The sequence below is a fragment of the Ctenocephalides felis genome, unplaced genomic scaffold (genome assembly GCF_003426905.1).
Source record: "Ctenocephalides felis isolate EL2017-DRISC unplaced genomic scaffold, ASM342690v1 CF-g0.4_SCAFFOLD_01886, whole genome shotgun sequence".
Taxonomy (NCBI): domain Eukaryota; kingdom Metazoa; phylum Arthropoda; class Insecta; order Siphonaptera; family Pulicidae; genus Ctenocephalides; species Ctenocephalides felis.
In genome coordinates, this window is record NW_020538040.1 from 134248323 (window position 1) to 134267678 (window position 19356).

The 19356-nt window shown below is 29.1% G+C and overlaps 2 protein-coding genes across 2 annotated transcripts; one reads left to right on the forward strand and one right to left on the reverse strand.

Moving 5' to 3' along the window:
* The first annotated feature begins 803 nt into the window (after nucleotides 1-803).
* LOC113376528 (membralin-like) lies at nucleotides 804-18990 on the forward strand. Its single transcript, XM_026616479.1, has 10 exons — nucleotides 804-998; nucleotides 1097-1651; nucleotides 1723-2015; nucleotides 2398-2641; nucleotides 2752-2842; nucleotides 4302-4359; nucleotides 4553-4636; nucleotides 5123-5255; nucleotides 11916-12015; nucleotides 18494-18990. Exons 2-10 carry the CDS (start codon nucleotides 1170-1172, stop codon nucleotides 18749-18751), a joined length of 1743 nt encoding a protein of 580 aa, XP_026472264.1. The 5' UTR covers nucleotides 804-998; nucleotides 1097-1169; the 3' UTR covers nucleotides 18752-18990.
* LOC113378254 lies at nucleotides 8831-9473 on the reverse strand. Its single transcript, XM_026618782.1, has 2 exons — nucleotides 9313-9473; nucleotides 8831-9239 (listed from the first exon to the last, which is right to left on the reverse strand). The coding sequence occupies exons 1-2, from the start codon at nucleotides 9375-9377 to the stop codon at nucleotides 8831-8833; spliced, it is 474 nt and encodes a 157-aa protein (XP_026474567.1). The 5' UTR covers nucleotides 9378-9473.
* Nucleotides 18991-19356: the final 366 nt, after the last annotated feature.

The following is a 19356-nucleotide window of genomic DNA, read 5'->3' on the forward strand; positions in this document are numbered from 1 at the left end:
ATTGATGTACTAATTATAATTTTATCTAACTATTAGTATAGGAAATACATCGGTAATTAAGTTATAGATATGTTGAAATATATGTATATCCAACTAAAATATATTTTGGTAGACTTTATTTATCATATTTCAGAGTTAATTTTATATCATCATGATATTATCATGTATATATATATATATATATATATATATATATATATACTCTTACTACTTATATGACGTATCATATATTTATTATTCAAAATAAATTAAATGTTTCAAAAAAAAAATGGTAATATTGTATTATTTGCAATTACGCTAAATATCATTTAAAATCTTATTAATATGCAGACTGAATTTTTGCTCAAAGTCTTTTCTGACAAGTATTTATATTTAGAACAGAAGTAATAATTTTTATTCAAAACTGATAATTGTTGGTCAGCCTGCCTCTGTATTCGTATACGTTATTTCTTTGAACTTGTACGTAAACGTTGATCTGTGCTACGGTATAAGTTCAATTGTACAGTGAAGGCATTAAGATATTTCATCGAATCCTCAATTTTGAAAATGAATATGCGTAGAGAAGATGTTATACTTCTTTACACTTCTTATAATTGAACTGTATCAAGAAAAAAAATATTATGGAATCCTAAAAATTTCAAATGTATCAAATTGCTCGCAGTGTGCGTCGCGCACAAGAGCCAACGCATGCGTGCGTCGCGAACAGGATTCGCCGCACGGATTCGTGCAGTGGGGACGCAGCATGAAATGTCAACGCTTGCTGCGGGGATCATCAAGTATCACAATGTCATTCTGTTGTTGAGTGAACTGTCAAATGAACAATTTCTACCGTAGATTTTCTTATGTCATCTATGATTTGTTTCAATTGAAGAATAAAAAATAGGATCGAAACAGTTTGTGATAATTATAATGCAATTAGCAATTACCGTGATAAAATTTGTTCGTTGCAGGACCAATAAATGCATTGTTATTCAGCAACATAAACGATTTGTTGTTTAGTGAGTTTTAGTTTCAAAAAATTCATTAATAATGTCAATGTTGTTGGCTAATTCGGTTCAAAGTCATTCTGTATTTTTCAATAAAATTTTCATTTTAGACTCAAATGATGGTAATTCAAAATCAATATAGATATAAGTCTATAAGAAAATTAGAAGGAATAATTACCAAGGATGTCTGATACAGGCAATAGTAATTCTGATCATTACAGGACTGGTTTGAATGATAATGCAGATATTCCTGCTGAAATAAACCTTGAAAATAATATCGTTCCTGGAGGAGCAATTGTCAACAATATAAACAGAACTCGGAATAATAATAATCAGAATCCGTTATTTAATGTTCGTGATAGGCTTTTCCATGCCTTATTCTTCAGAGCTGCTTTGGCTTATGCTCAAATGCTGCCAAAGCCAGTTCGAAGATTTATTGAATTTTTTATACTATTAAAAGCGCTGACGGCGTTTTTTATTTTGGTTTACATTCATGTTGCATTCTCAAGACATCCTGCGACATGTTTAGAATCTGTACGGGCTGACTGGCCAAGAGATGGTATTTTACGGGTTGAAATAATTCGTGGAGATATGAGTAGTCAAAAAGCTTATAATGAACAAAAGGAGACTGAACTGGCTATTAATGGTGTTAATTCCATCCAGGAGTATGTTATTTATTTATTATTTAATATTACAATTTTGAAATAAAATTGCTAGAACAAATTACTATTTGCAGATCTTCAACAAAAGTTGATCGGGAGCAAAATTCACATAGTGCATTTATATCTCACTCAGATAATGCTTCTAAGATTAGACAAGCACCATATTTTTACAATATAATAGTTGCAAGATCAACTATAAATCCAGATTTACCTACTAGTGAGTTAACAGAGGATGGAGCTAATGAAGGAATTATGCAAACTTTATTAGCAAATGAAACTATGGGTCATTTTGGGAAACATGACGAAGTTATTGACAATTCGCCATTAACAAATGAAAATCCTTCATTGCACATTGTGACAAAAAATGGTTAGTGATAAATTATTGTCATTGTAGCTATATGCTAACATTATATTATTATTAAACATAAATAAGTTCATGTGAAGCTTTTTCATTAAGATTTTTATGAAAGTATTTATTAATATATATATATATTTAATATAATATAGCTCAAAATTATATCACTGATAAGCCTACAATTTTTTGCTGCATTTCTTATAATGTTATGAATGTTTTTAAATAATATATTTCAATATTCCATTAATCTTGTCTTATCTCTATCTTGGCACCTTACTTTGTAACATGAAATTCAAACTAAAGATTTGACTGTTTTATTATTTGAAATATCTTATTTTTATTATTTTACTGTCTTATGAAAATAAAATGGATTCAATCATATTATTACCACCAGACTGGCCAGAGGATCAATACATAGTAGAGTATTCTTTGGAATATGGATTTTTGAGATTGAGCACAGCCGCCCGACAACGTCTAGGAGTGCCAGTTAAACGCGTATTACTTGATCCTGTCAATGACCAATGTTTTGGTGACGCTTTCAGTAGGATATTGCTGGAAGAATTTCTTGGTTATGATGATTTGCTGATGGCCAGTGTTAAGGCACTTGCCGAACATGAAGATAATAAAGGATATTTAAGGTGATAAATAAGACATGGCTCTTTGAATGCATTTTTATTATAATATAATTGAATAATATATTTTAATAACAAATTATAGTGAAATAATATAAACAATGATTATTTTACAGAAATGTAGTCACTGGAGAGCACTATAGATTTGTAAGCATGTGGATGGGAAGATCAGCATATCTAGCAGCATTTTTTATAATGCTTGTCTTTGTAAGTTACTCATCATTTTGGTTTTATTTAATTTGTGATTTGAGTGTTTGTCTCATAATGATAACCATGAATCACACTAGGTTTATACTCGAATGTTCAATACACCATACGATTATCTAACCAAAGTAAATAAAGAAAAATATTACCTCTTGCTTCTTATCAGCACATTTCTGGCATTTTTACCAAGTTGTTTGCATTGAACCTTTGCTTTTAAATAGCGTATTACTTGCATTTATTTATTCTTTTTTTTTAAAAAAAAAAATTTCAATATTACGAATGTTTATATATACGAGTATGTATATATATTAGGTTGTCAAATATCTCCCTTCCGCCTTTTTGTATTATAAACCAAGAGCAAAAAGCGGAAGGGAGATATTTGACAACCTAATATATTAGGGTGGTCCTTAATATGGTCATTTTCGAATTTTCTTGCTCCCAAGGGCTCCAATGATTTCAAATTGATAAAAAAAATTCTCTAGTTTCAGCTCTTAATATTAACTAATATTAAACTAACTTAATATTAACCATTCATAAACTATGTGTGTGCACATAGGAAAATATTTGTACAATAATCTTGCGAATCAGATTATGCAAGAATCTATGGACAATTTGAGGCATCTAGTTTTATCAATGGTAACTTTTCCATTGCCAATATTGAAGAATTGTATTGAAAATATTCCAGCGGATAGAGGAAATAAATTTAAGCTTTTCCAAAAGCTCAAGTCAATCTGAATTAAAATTTTGTAAAGACTGAAATTGGGGAATAATTATTCTATTAATAATATGACTATTATGAAATAGAGATTTGTAGAAGGAGGGTGAATATTTAGTGCCTATGAGTTTTTGAATTTTGTTTTGAAAAATGAAATAAAGAATATTGGACCCAAAATTTTAAAAACGTTAAGGGTGGACAAACAATAATTAAAAATAGTTTTTTTTAAAACTATATTTAAGCATTTCCATAAGTTTAAGAGAATCTTATTTGTAATTTAGTGAAAAACATTCATTGAATGAAAGCGGGATTAATAATTATTTTATTACTAAAATGACTATTACGAAATAGAGGTTTGTGGAAGGAGGGTGAAAATTTAGGTCTGTATACATTTTTTAATTACGTATTATAAAAGTATTAAATGAATGATGTTGGTCCAAAAAAATACAAAAACATAGAAAAGTGCATTTTTGTGAATTATTAGTTATTTGCAATAAGGATATGATTCAGTTTCCTATGTTTTTTACAATTATGCTCAGTAGTCTTCTTTCATCTCCCACTCTCCTTAGTGCTTCTACATTTGTTTGGTGTAGTTCTGTTTATTGAACAAAATTTTAGATTTCTTTTCTTAACTAAATATCGTTTTATTGTAGTATTAATAAAGATTATTTTTATGGTTTTATACAAGATCCATACACAAACAAATCAGATTTAAACTTAATTGATTGTGCAATTTTTTATTTTCAGACCGTATCTATATCAATGTTATTGCGATATTCTCATCACCAGATATTTGTATTTATTGGTAAGTTTTATTTATTTATTTTAATGCATTTGCTTTATGTGTATATTAAAAAAAAATGATAGCTTTGAATAACTTTTACAAAATAATTCATATTTGCATAATATTTTTTTGTGAAATGAATGAGTGAATATTAATCAATGAATTATATATTTTGTTTTAATTTATGTATCAATATTTTCTTTACTTTTTTCAGTTGACCTTCTACAAATGTTGGAGTTCAATGTGTCCGTAACATTTCCGGCTGCTCCATTGCTTACAGTTATTTTAGCTCTTGTTGGTAAGTTTTCAATCGCAATGTTTCACTTATTTTGGTTGTTTTATAATCACTTTAATTAATTTTATAATTGTTAATTTTAACTGAGTATTCAGTTCAATTTCTGGTTGGAAATGAACTTCAATATTCTTTATAGTCAATTTATTATAGTTCCTCTTTACTTATGTGATGTATTTCAAATAGAAAATAAATTAAAAGTAATCATGTCCTCATATAAATATGTAGCAGTATAGTTATATAGTAGTAATAAATATTTACAAAATTTGTGTGAAGAAATAGCACATGTAAACCATGGCCAGTTAAACTTTCTACATTAAAACAAATAATGTTATACAATTTTGCTGATTTAAATTCTTAGAAGAGCTGAATTAGAACTGAATACCAAACATAAAACAATCCTTGATACTTGTTAATGTATTGTTATTTATATAAATTTGTTTAAATATGTTTTATTTGAACACTTCTTTGAATTTTGTTAATTCATTTCAGGAATGGAGGCAGTTATGTCTGAATTCTTTAATGACACTACAACGGCATTTTACATAATCCTCATTGTTTGGGTAGCCGACCAGTATGATGCTATATGCTGTCATACATCTGTAACTAAACGACATTGGCTTAGGTAAGAATAATTCTATTTTTATATACCAAAATCGACCAAGAGGTACTGAACCTTTTGAATAATGGTGTGTTTCTGTAATGCTTAAAATTTTTGTACTGGTTATTCTTAGCTTGACACGTATGAAAATTATTGCCTGGCAGGTTTTAGCCCTGCACATCATTTTTGTTCCTGCATTTGAAAATGAAAACCAGTACAAATTTATTTAGACTTACAGGAACACCATTCAGCAGCTCTCCGCCTAAAACTTCTAAAGATAGATCTTTTGTTTCTTTTTTATATTTATCTTTAAGCATACTATTGTTATGGTGGATAAAATAGCATATTTTAAAATTTCTGAAAAATGAAACTAAGAAAAATGATTCTGACCTTAACAACTAAAATTATTTGTTTAATGAAAATTTTATAAGCAATTTGTGAATCTTGTATTATTGTTTGGATCGCGCATATGTATTGGCAAAAAAATGAATGCTATTCAGAATTCAATCAAAATCTGATGATGAGATAATTATAAATGAATAACTCATTTTGACCATTTTTTTTTTAAATATTTTACATGTTATTGACATTCATAATTTACTTTTCTTGTGGTTGATTGAAGAAGAACTTTGAATTTCACTTTTGAAAATTATTTTTATTAAATGAGTTTCTATTATTTGATCTATAAGCAAAATTTAAAAATCATTCTCATTTTACATAATAGATAAAATGATTCATTCAACATTAATTTTCCAAGAAAAATCATATCAAGCTGTTTTTAAAAATGTTTTCAAGCATAGAGATAGTTCTGATCTATATACAAAACATTAATTAAACAGTTAAGATTGTTCTAAGTGATTTTTACAAGTTAATTTTGAATCTCGATAATTTTATTATATCAGTTTTTCTATTTGTTTACTTATTAACAAATGAACCCGTTCTTATCAAAAACCAACAGTTTACAACACTCAAATCAAATCAAGTGACTTTTTATCCATTTATGTTTGAAGACTATTTAAAATTTATTTGCATGTATTTAGTAAAGTTTGTTTTGTAATGGAATTTAATTATATAAAACCAACTATTTAGATATCAATTTATTATATACATTAACTGTTTATTTTGAAAGTCGCTTAATTGCATTTATCTTAAAATCAAGATATGTTTAAGGGTTTCAATGAATTTAAAAATATATGTATAGGGCATTAATGTATTGTAAGTGTATCTATTAATGAGTTGTAAGTGTATCTATAAAACTTATAGTTTCTTTTAAAATAGTGGCAATTATTAAGTCAATAATATGCATTTTCGTATCAAGAATGGAGTTAGGCTATTTGCAACATTGACAACCAGATTCAGTAAAAGGGATTTGAAATAATCATGATGTTTCGGTCGTATATATTGTAATAGGTTTATTATGTTCTTGAATTTTGCTGTTGTAAATCATCTGATAATTTTATTTGTTGGTGTCAATACATTTTTATACTATTTTGGTCTATCTAGTTGCGGTAATAAATTCAGGACATTAAATTTTGTTAAATCATTACTTACTATTTCTTTTACACTATCTGAACTAAATTAGTCTTGTTATGTTTTTCTCTCTATGGGTGAAATCATTTTTAAAATTTAATATTAAATTTTAAGTTTTATATTTATTTGAACATACTGGTTATTCAACTAAAACAATTGTCCAAAAATGGAACTTAAACTACTTTTTTTAAAAATACTTTGCAACATTATCAATAGTAAATATTATAATAGTTCATATTATCTTGATTGTTTATGTATGAATGGAGTTAGGCCACTTTCAAACTACACGATTTGATTTTTAAACTATCTCCGAGAACATATTTGCTTGGAAGAATTTTCGTATTTACTTGGATTATAAGCAATCTATAATGTTTTACTAATAAAAATAACAAAGGAAACCGGAATTCGTCCATTTTCAAAATACACAGCACACATAATTCTTATAACCAAATTCAACTAAACTCTGCATGAAACATACTAGTGCAAGAATTACTATATCAATTTTTCTTGCAAAGATTACTATATTGATTTTATAAATTATTGGGTTGTTCGGAAAGTAACTTTGTTTTTGTTGGCACGTAATTTTCGTACAATTAACAATTACTTCAATAAATTATGTATTGGCAGTTTTGATCGAACATCTTTTGTCATATTTCTGGTATTAGCATAATTCCGAAATCATAAAAGTTTTGGTCGCTATTGGCAAAAAACTGATCAAAGTGGATTTTGACAGGCTGATTTGAGGTAAAGGTTTTACCGCCTGAATTTTTTTTTAGTGGCCGGAACAAATATTAGTCCGATGATGGCAGGTCTAGAGAATGTGAGGAATGTGTCATTAGGTCCCATTCAACCTTCAAAAGCTTCTGGAGATTGACCAAACTTATGTGAGGTCTTGCATCGTCTTGATGCAGGATTATACTTTGCTTGTGGATTAATTCTGACCTTTTCTATTGAAGTATATCATTTAGATTATCCACCTGATGACATGAAGCATCTGAATTAACCGTTATGTTATCTTGGAAAAGCTGAAAAATGAGCAAATCTTACCAAACATACTGCATCATCCTTTTCTGGCAAATTTCAGCTTTGCATCTGTTTTAAGCAGGTTCTTTTTTTTTTGTTTCATGAGCATTTGCGTATATTGTATTCTTTACATTCCATTTGACATTCCTAGTGACAATTTGCTTCAAAACCTGATAAATTTCAAGATTTTTTAGAGGTGATTCGCGGATCCCAGTGCGACGACACACGTTTCTTTCTATGAGAACGATACACTGAGTTTTGAGGGAAATTCCAGACCTTTTGAGTGGTCATGAACTGTTAAATTTGATAAATTTTTACTCAATGGGATCTTATGTATTGTTATTCATCGGTTTGCATCAACTAATGCCTTTCTCACGTCTTTATCAGCTTCAACCATACTTCTTGGACTTGGTGCATCTTGGACATTAAAATACCAATAATGAAATTTAGCAAACTAATTTTGGCACTGTCGTGCTATCAACACGTCATTTCCTTACACATTGGTCAATTTTAATTTGACCTAAACGTTTTTTTTTTTACTTTTTCTATAGCAAAAGAGTAAAATATGTCGTAAATGCTGCTTAATTCTTTCCATATTTAAAGTGGCACCATCCAAAAACTACTACATGTAATTGATTAGAATTTTTTACACACAAGCCTTAAAATATAAGTTTTCAAATCATATAATAATTATAAGGCTTAAGTGTGATATTAGGTTCAAAAAAATATAGTTAAATTCTGGGGGTAAAAAAATAAAGTGACTTCCCGAACAACCTTATACCTTACAAACATGTGCAAGAATTATTAGTAGTAATACATGTTTTGAAAGTAGTTCAGTATTTTCAGAAGAACATATGTGATTATGTGTAAGCGTTCTAAACATGATTAACAGATAGCAGATAACAGATAATTTGGCCAATTTTCATTTTAATTTCAATAAATTTTTTAACTAAACTAAATTTGAAAGTCTAGGGATTTCTATATATACATAATTATATTTAATCACTTTATTACCATACTAATTACAACATTAAACATGAGAAATATTATTTCGAATCCTTGTTCATTTCTAATTCACGCATTCTTCTTTCTATGTCTTTGACATCAAGTCCGTTTTCTAAATTGTATTTGTAACTTAATCGTAGTTGTACTTCTTCTAATCCATCAATTCTAGAATATAAGGATCTTCCTAGTTCTTCATCAATGTCACTTTCCTCTCGAAATACGCAAAAGTATAATAAAAACACTGCTAAACTTAAAGAAACTACGTGCGCTTCGTACCACAATCGAGGTTCTGCATTAGTGCCCCTTCGGGAATATTCTGCTTTCCACCTGTGTGCTCCACTGTCTTTAAATGGAACTGGCTTATTTACATCAATTTCATTTTCATCTTTACTAGCAGTTCTAAGTTGTGTGCTTGTTCCAAATTTCATATACTTTAAGTCTTGGCATATCCTGTAAATTTAGACATTGTTAAATGCTTAAGTAGCGATTAAGTCATTATTATACAACTCATTTTTTTCTTTACTCTGAGGAACGAAATAATAAGTTCAATTTCCTGAACGGCACTTTCGTAATTGTTATTCGTGACATTGTGTATTAAATAATTTCAAATATTTGTTGTAATTTGGGTTTCTGCTATTTTTGTTACGATGTGATTTTTGTCATTTCGCGTTTGAGGTTATTTTCGTGAAACGTCAAATAATTTATTGCCAAGCGAGACACCAGAGCGCGGGCTGTTTGAATTCAAATTTAATATATGTACACATGTTCATATGCACATACATACACAATATGCATCCATGTTAAATATATATATATATATATATATATATATATATATATATATATATATTACATATTATATATATATATATATATATATATATATATTTACTTTTAATTAGTATATGTATTAACAAAGTCTAGTAATCGGGCATAACACCGAAAAAATGAGTTTCTTTCAAACATTTATTTTACATCCATACGTTTCGGCTATAATCCTAGCCTTCATTCAGTGGAAACTAAAAATAAAACTAGTTGGTATTGGTATTTTGCCTTGAGGCAAGTTACGTGAACTTCCTGACATGTGTAAATAATCGACTTAATCAGTAAAATATAAATTAATTTATGAGTGAGTAAAAGTATTCCGAGTGGATTTATTACACATAATTGAAAACGAACGAACACGTTAACTCGGAGTATTTTCTAAAAGCAAATTTTCACAAATCAATAATTTTTATAATTGAACCAGTTTCCGCAGGACTTTAATGGTTTAATGTGTTTATTAAGACCAAGTACTCTATCGTTATACCAAGTAAATCATCTAATTTTAATTTTAATAAACATCAAAAAACTACTTAATTTCTCAAACTTTGATGAATTTTTAAAATTAAACTATTAAATTGTAGTAAGGCCGTAATATTTTAGTAAGTTCTATAAGATCATGATATATATCCTCAAAAAAAGTTCCATAAAAATCAGCATAATGTTGTTTTCAACAGTTAATTACAAGAAAACGGCTGCGTAGATTTTCACCTAAAATTAATCATTATTATACCTTATACCCAACTAATACCTTTTGAACAGTTTTTGATTTTTTAAAATTGATTCGGTAGTATGAGCTTAAATGTGGACGAACTGTTTAACCCTTTTCCCAAATTACACAGAAACGGCTCGGCCGATTGCGGCACAAAACTGAGAAAAGATAACCCACATCTAAATACATCGATTGACTTTTAAATTTTTGAAATCGGTTCAGGCGTTTTCAAGTAATTGTCGATGAAAATCCTAATTTTGACAAACGCCAAAAAACGATACTAATTTTTGCAAACTTTGACAAATTTTTAAAATTAAACGACTTGTCGTAGAACCGTCATATTTTAGTATAATCTATAAGACTATGGTATGTACCGTCAAAAAAAATCATAAAAATCGTCGAAAAAATTTTTTAACACTTTTAACAGAAACCGGCCCGGCTGATCTTTACCAAAAACTAATCAGGTTGATTCCCAACGAATATCTTTCGAACAGTTTTTGAATTTTCAAAATCTATTCAGAATTGCGGGGTAAAACGTGGACGAAAAAATTTCCACCTTTCTCCGATTTACAAAGAAACGGCTCGGAATCTTAATTTCTCTCGGAAGAAATCTTACAAAGATCGTCGCATAAAACTGAGAAACGCTAGGGGTCTCATCGAGATACATCGAATGGCTATTAAATTTTTGAAATCGGTTCAGCCGTTTTTGAGAAAACGTCGATTTACGGCAAAAAATCTGTTCACACACACATCCTTTTTCCAAATTTGGTCTCATTCGATTCAGAATGGCTTGAAACGTCGAGAAAACATAAAATTAGCAAATCGGATTTTTTGTTGAAAATCTAAACTTCTCCTTCGGGAAGTTGATTAAAAACTAAAACAATTGAATTGGAGAAAAAAATATGAAGATTAAAAAATACTTAGATTTAGTTAATCTTAGTGTTAAAATAGAAAATTCTAATATAAACATTAAAGGGTGAGGGGGGGGGGTTGAGAAAAAATCACGAAATATTACGTGGGGGTGGGGACGGAGGGGTATAGTCAGATATCACGTGTATTTATTTTTTACCTGATTTTTAAAAAAAATCCAAAAGTTTTCAAATAAAATCATATCGCCACATATCGTGATTAACGGACGCCCCCATATAGCCTACACAAAATTATTGAGACTTACAGAAAGAATTTTCAAACTTCTCGTAGGTCTTGCCTAAAAATAATTATAATAACTCTAAACAGTTGCACTCGTTTTTTTTTATAGTTACTCATTAATTTACTAAAAGAGCATGAGAAATAAATAACGGTATTATCTTCTTATGTGTTTATAATTTTAATGTATCATAGTGAATTATTTGTTATTGGATTGGAGCGGACGTGCGTCCGTTCACATACGCAAACATACGCACCCGCATATGTATATATAAATTTGTTTATTACATATGTTTGTTCTATAATTTGTTTCAAATAATATGAGAAAAGTTGTTTTAAATTGAATCACGTTAACTTTCAGAATTACTTGGTTTTTATTTATTTACATAATTCCAGAAAATTTTGCAAAATGATATATGCAACTAATAATTATGTTTCCATTTCAGATTTTTCTACTTGTATCACTTCTCGTTCTATGCTTATCACTATAGATTTAATGGGCAATACAGTAGTTTGGCACTCATCACATCGTGGTTATTTATACAGGTAATGAATAAATATTTTTTGTATTTTGACAATTTTGTATATTGGCATAAACTGCATGGATTTAAAAACATTACTCAAAGTAATGGTCGCGTCTTCATATAAAAGTTGCCCCATCCTGGTATTTGATCTATTTGTACCTCCTTTTATATAGCCCTTTTTTAAGTAGATATGTCTTGTATCTCGTACTCTATTTTTAAATAAATTAGTTAAATTAGTATTCAAATAGAGTAGTATTTTAAAGTATATATCGTCATTTGGCCGATATATCATTGAAAATATGCTAAAGTGGCTTTTTTCATGCACATTTTATCGTAATCTGTAGAATGATTTGAAAAAATCATGATCTGTGAAATTTTGAAAGCGACTAAATAATATATATATATATATATATATATATATATATATATATATATATGGAGCCAAAAAAATACGTAGAAACTTCGGTGAAGAAATCGTTTATGGGAAGATATTCGCATTGCTATAGAGTTGATAGTCAAAAAATATAAAATATTATAAGCCTTTGAGAATTGGTTTAATTGATTAAAGCTTAGAAAATTAGACAGCAAAATTATTATTGTTTTCTGACGCTATTTTAGGATGGTCTTGTGTTTAGGGCGTACTTTCAAGTTTTATGTTCAATTGGGCATGTTTTGTATGTGTTGCAAAGCGTGTAATTTTTTTTTAATTTCAAACTAAAGAATGGTTTGTTTTCACTACTGACAGAATTGAAATGTTCCTTGATGTCCAAAAAAATTAACTCATTAATCCTACTTAAAAATTATAATAAGGTCTCGTAAATTAATCAACAGTGCTCACAACCGAAACAAATAACAACGAAAGAAAATACTTTTGGTATAGGTTTTCAAACATTGCCATTTTTCCTCCGATAGGAACGTCGTTAGAATCCAAGATGATGGTGGTTATTCATATTTTTTCTCTACTTTCCAATATTATTGCTAAATTTTTAACTTTACTGATTTTTGAGATATCGATACCCTACGTTTTCACTAAACTGAATCCACATTCACACCTCAAAAGTCTTGAGAAAATTTTGGAGGAGGCAAAAAGAAACCGAGGAAAATGGGCCAATCAGCTGACTTCTAGTGCTTCCATACTATTTTACTTTTTGCTCAAATGGCGTAAGAACTAACAAATGTTCACTTTTCAATCATGACTGAGGCTAAGAAAATCAATTTTTTGAGCAATTTGTATAATAGCAAGCTTGCCTATCATTTTGGGAAGGTTTTGAAGAAGAGAGTAAAACAAACAACTATCGACAGTTTCTAAATTCAGAAGCTACAAGGGCAAAAAATGAATAGTACCTTTCTTCTGAATATAAATCATAATTAACTTATTTCGTAAATTAGTTTTTTTTAAGGTTTTAATTACATGTAATTACATGTATAATATAATTTATTTTCTATGGTCATATTTCAAACTGCAGAAGGAATTAATTTTATTGCCATGTATTTCTATGAACTTTTCGCATAATAAACTTTCTTTCGGAAAGAGCTAAGCACGTTATGCGAGGTATCACTGTACATATATACATGCATTTTTTTATTAACTTTGAAACAGTAGCCGTGAATAACATTTTTAAAACTACAGTAAAAAAATAGTAACACAATTGCCTCAAGTTTTCGAGAATCAAGACTTTCTTATGAACTATGAATTAAAAACTTATATCACCGCGACTTATCACTCTAACGCGTTATCATGTTATTTTTAGGTTTGTATTTTTTTACTAAAAATTTCAATATCAAAATTATCAAGTATTTTATCATTTTACAATCCTGATCAAATGCGCCAATTTTTTATGAAACTTGCTAACACACTTTAGTATACTTTAGTAGACTCAAAAATTTTGAATTCAAAGTTCAACAAAAAGTCTTAATTTTTAAAAGCTTGAGGTAATTGTGTTACTATTTTTACTGTGGTCCTAGAAATGTTATTCACGATTAAGGTTAATTACAAAATTAGAAAAAAATTACCACAATAACCGAAAAATGATCATAATTTCACCAAAGATCTAGGTTGCACTTAAAAGCTCATAATTTCCAAACAGCGTAAGATAATTTTATCAGATTTTTTTCATGACAGTTAAGGTCATAAGGACTACCACCACTCCGTTTCGGTTTGACGTCAAGGTCTAAAAGCCTTTTTTTAAATTATGTTTAATTTACGTTTCGAGGATATAATTAGTTTCTTATCATATTCATATGAGATGTAATTAAAAATATCTATTTAACATGTATGGTGGGTTATTTTTTTAAATTGTTTTATAAGATGTATTGTTAATTTTAAGTTAGATTCAACAGTTTTTTTTTATATAATCTCTATAATATAAGGTGACCATATTTTTTCAAGTCAAAACCGGGACGGTAATTTTTAGTCATGGTAATCTGGGACAATACAGGGAGAAGGGGTGTATGCAACAAAACTTAAATTTTTAAATAACAATGCGAAAAATCAATTCGTTTTAAATGAATCAATTTTTACAATTACTGACTTTTAGTAAGAACTTTATTATTCGATTATATGTTACATTACATCTTGTATTTTTCGCTTTTAAACTTTTTATAAAATTTTGTTCATTTTTTTTTCATAATTATCATAAAACAAATAGCACTTATGCCGGACAGCAGTCAAAAAGTTTTCATAATTTTTGTTATTTTTTGTCGAAATTATTAATATAAGAGGCAATTTTAATCCGCCTTCAGAATTTTGTTTTCAGCATTATTTTTATTCATAACGCATTGTTTCATATGAGCATATTATTTGTACGTAACATTTTCAGATATTTGATGGGGTTTTTGTAATATTATTATCAAATAAGCGAAAATTCAATTTAAGTCTATACTTTTTGAAAACCCGGGGCACATGGAAGAAATCCGGGACTGTCCCGGCCAAACCGGCTCGTATGGTCACCTTACTATAATAGCTTACACGTGGGTGGGGTAAAAAGGATCAAATAAACCTTTACCCAGGGTAAGGGTGTAAAAATAAAAAATAATGAATAACAAAGTAATTTGAGTTGAAAAATGCAATTTTACATGAGATAAATGAAATTAATAGGTATTCTAACTCTGCTGATATTTAATAAATATTAATATATTTATGAATATTTCTGACGAAATACTAGATCAAAGCTATTTACAATTTATATTTTTATTGAATAATGTAGCTATATTATGTGAAATTCCTTTAAAATTAAAAATATACATTGGACGTGCTTGCTTTGTGGCTGTCCTAATTTGCGCAGGTTTTCTGTGGAAAACAGCAAAAAATCACATTTCTACAATGATGAATGATGAATTTGAATTTGATATGAAATTCAAACAAAAAGCTGGGATTTTTACTGGACATAGTCATGGTTGTTTGTTTGATATATGTTATTTGTTGTGATATGGGTTTGGTTTTCATAATATAAATGCTCTAAGTCACATAGGACATCTGTTGCCTCACCCTATCCTATTATTTTAACACTAAACTTACTGACAATTCGTGTATACCTATACCCACCGCGCGCAGTCAAATTGACCCACAATTATAAAGTTAAGTATTTTATTATTTAATTCAGATAGTAATTGATTTATTGTTTACTGTGTATAAAATGAAGAAATTTTAATGAACTTTCATCTAAATTTATGTTTATATAATTTCTAGAAGAAATTATAAGAAAAAAAGACAAATGAAATCAAATATTTATACAGAATGCCATACGCATAAATAATATACTTTTCTCACATAGTTTACCAATTATTTTCGTCAAAAGTTTTCCGTCCACACAAAGCCAAACTTATGGGCAGTGTTGATAAAAACTTGATTTTTTTGAAATTTTGAATATGCATCTCGAATTAAAAAAAATATATATAATAACTATAACAAAAATTCGTGCCTAAAAATGATCATACTCGTCGACCTTCTCTGCACACTTTACGCACTTATCCATCAAGGATCAAAATGTTGAAATATACCTAAAGTTGTCAACTACAGGTTTTCGACTTCATGTTACATTTCATAGGGCTCGCCTGTAGGTAAGCGGTTAAGAGCGATGGGACCTGAATCAGAGGTTCCGGGTTCGATACCCACCTCGAGCAGCCTGTTGTCAGGCAGCAGTGACAACGATTTTCACTTGAAAATATTGATAATAATATGTTACCAAGTGAAAATAGCCCTCGCTCGGCATTGCTGCACCAATAAAAATACTCGCTCTATTACAGAAATTGTGATAATAATATGTCATATAGAGATGTGACAACTGATTGGGTTGCCATCTGTCAAACAGACTAGTATTAAGTGAAATCAGCACAACAGCTTATAGTACTATTGGGTTATGATTGCTATTAAAAAGAAAATAATAATAATAATAATAAAAAATGTTACATTTCATAGCTCTCACCCCATATTTTTGCCATGCCATAAAATCTAATAGTTTTTGGAACACGTTTGCTGCTTTTTTGAATTTCTATTGGATAATGTTTGAAACTTGGACAAGCATTTTTTCGGTGTTCTTTTATACACCGAGATCGTAATTAAATTTGATTCAAATAAATTTCTTTAAAATGAATTTATTAATTTTATTAATTTTAGAACAACAAACTATTCAATTGAAGAATTAAACAATATCTTCTTTTGACATTTCCCAAATAGGAAAACTCACTTATTATATATTTATTATTTACTTCACACTCCGACCAGAACTTAATTCTAAATTTGCCTGGTTTATTTGGTATAATTTGTATAAATCTGCACCTATATTTCAATGAAAACAATCTCTCCAAATAACATTTCTGTCCAGCGGTCAAATTGACCGACCGCGGTAGTTAGGCCACATAACAATTTTTTTCGGAAAACAGAAAATATAATTAGAATCAAAAAGTGAAAGAAGAAATATTATTAGTATGTTTTAAGAATTGTCATATAGTTTGATTTAAAAATGTCTAGTTAATACACAATGTTTGAAACGGTCATTTTGACCGGCATTGGTAGGTTTAGTGATTAAAAATGACCGCTGGAAAATAATGTTATTTGGAGAGTTGTTTTCATCGAAATATAGATGCAGATTTATACAAATTATACCAAATACATCAGACAAATTTAGAATTAAGTTAACTTTATTAACTAAACTTTATAGTGCAGTAAACGGAGCGTTTAGGGTCTGAATTTTTTTTTACTGTGCTCCGAATTGAATGAAATTTTGGAATTAGGTTCATCTTACCCTCAAGTTTAAAAGTGAAAACAATTCGGGTTGCGCTATCACCCCCCGGAGGGATGACCCCCCTTCTAAATTGTGTAATTACATTTTTTCAAAATAACGTCGGAAATCGATAAAAGAACTAATTATAAGAAAAAAATGTCTTTTATAGTTTTTCAAAAAAACTAATACTTTTCAAGTTACTGGCCACTAAAGATTCATATATTTTTGGCGTTTTTCTTCGTTTTTTTGCAAATATCTCCTAAAATATACCTTCTAACGAAAATCATGTAATGAACAAAATAATGTCAATAAAAATCTTAATAAATCGGTATTACATAAAGTGTTCTAGGAAAAATATTAAGCAAGATTTGAAAGAGCGAAATCGTTTTTTATTTCGTTCAAAATTTAATTGTTGTATTTAAAGCCATCTAGTGTCGAGGTTTTACATTTTATGCATTTCGGTGAAATTGGTCAAGTTATGCTCAACATAAGCTTTAAAATGAGTGCTGTTACAAGTTTTTTGCGTGTAAAGTGAGTGAGCTATCATGCAAATAAGAAGCATATACGAAGTTTTTTTCTTTTAAATCATATGGTTTAATGAGCGCCATTTCCACCAGAATTAAAGTAATTCACATTCCATCTAGAATTCACTTCATTATAGACATCTTGATGGATTCTAGCGGATTTACTACTTTAGTACAAGCTATTTTCAGAAAACTCACGCTTTTATAAAAACTTTTTTTTTTCAATTTTTTTTTAAAATCGAAATTATTTTCATTATATCTCAAAAAGAATAAAAGATACGTATAAAAGCATATAGATCAAAATCAAAGGGATCTTTCTGGCTTATTATTGTTTTTTATTATTTTTCTTTCACACAAAAATTGACAGAGTTATGAATGTTTAAAGACTGCGCGGCCGCGCAAATTGAAAAAAAGTACATAATTAGTTCTTCTATCGATTTCCAACGTTATTTTGAAAAAATGTAATTACACAATTTAGAAGGGGGGTCATTCCCCCGGGGGGTGATAGCGCAACCCGAATTGTTTTCACTTTTGAACTTGAGGGTAAGATGAACCTAATTCCAAAATTTCATTCAATTCGGAGCACAGTAAAAAAATTCAGAGGTTATACCCTTTTTTCCTCTCCGTTTACTGCACTATTAGTGTTAAAATGATGAACAGATCTGTAGTTTTAGATAGAACAAGTATCTCTAATTACCAACCCGCTTAAATAATGTCTATATGTCTATATGTCTATATCGCAATTGTATTGCAGCACTCGATGGTGTATTTCTTTCACCATTACGAATTGCCCGTGATAATGCAGCAGTCTCAGTTGCGCCAGATCTTATTGAACACGCGCGCCCATCGCGGCGTGCCGACGCCGGCAGCCCACGCTGCGGCCAACTCAGGGATCGTCTCTCAGCTAGCGATGGGAGCGACTGACCCGCAGGCAGACGCCCCGCGCGCCGAGAGGCGCAGCTCGCTGGTCGAAGGTATCACTTCGACAGATGCTCATTCCGGTAGAGAATAAACGATACGGGAGGTTGATTATGTTATTTAAATTTTTAATTGTGCAAAGTACATTTTCAAATGATATCACGGATATATGTGTATACATATGCACGCTTAAACATGTATTTATTACGTTAGTTTTTCATACTTTCTAATAATAATTCATTAATTCGAGAAGAAAAGGTTTTTTTTTTCATCAATATCAAGGCGTCTGGACTCCAGTAAGTATATTTATTACTGTTAGTGATTTATTTTGACTGTAACAGATATCAAGACCACGACTGTTAAGATTATTGAACAATGATTATTTTACATGGATATGTTTTGAGTTTTTTTTTAAAAAATGAGAACATACATAACTAACCATTTTATTAGTGTTTGATTTTGGCCATATTGTGTTTATGTCTATATTTATGATATATATGAATATATATATATATATATATATATATATATATATATATCAATAAATAAGTTCTGGATTTTTTCAATATATTGATTGTTTCTTTTCCGAACAGTAAATCCAATAATAAAAAACAATTTGTTTTTTGAAGATGTTTAATAACGACGTTTCGGAACTAGATACGTTCCATCATCAGGTTTATTGAATTCATATGATGAAAC

Bases quoted from the DNA above. Each gene is read 5' to 3' on its own strand.
- LOC113376528 (XM_026616479.1), top strand. From the start codon at position 1,170: ATGTCTGATACAGGCAATAGTAATTCTGATCATTACAGGACTGGTTTG. The intron at 1,652-1,722 runs GTATGTTATTTA...TACTATTTGCAG, and splicing joins GGTGTTAATTCCATCCAGGA to ATCTTCAACAAAAGTTGATC. The intron at 4,637-5,122 runs GTAAGTTTTCAA...AATTCATTTCAG, and splicing joins AGTTATTTTAGCTCTTGTTG to GAATGGAGGCAGTTATGTCT.
- LOC113378254 (XM_026618782.1), bottom strand. From the start codon at position 9,377: ATGTCACGAATAACAATTACGAAAGTGCCGTTCAGGAAATTGAACTTA. The intron at 9,240-9,312 runs GTAAAGAAAAAA...CTAAATTTACAG, and splicing joins TTATTATTTCGTTCCTCAGA to GATATGCCAAGACTTAAAGT.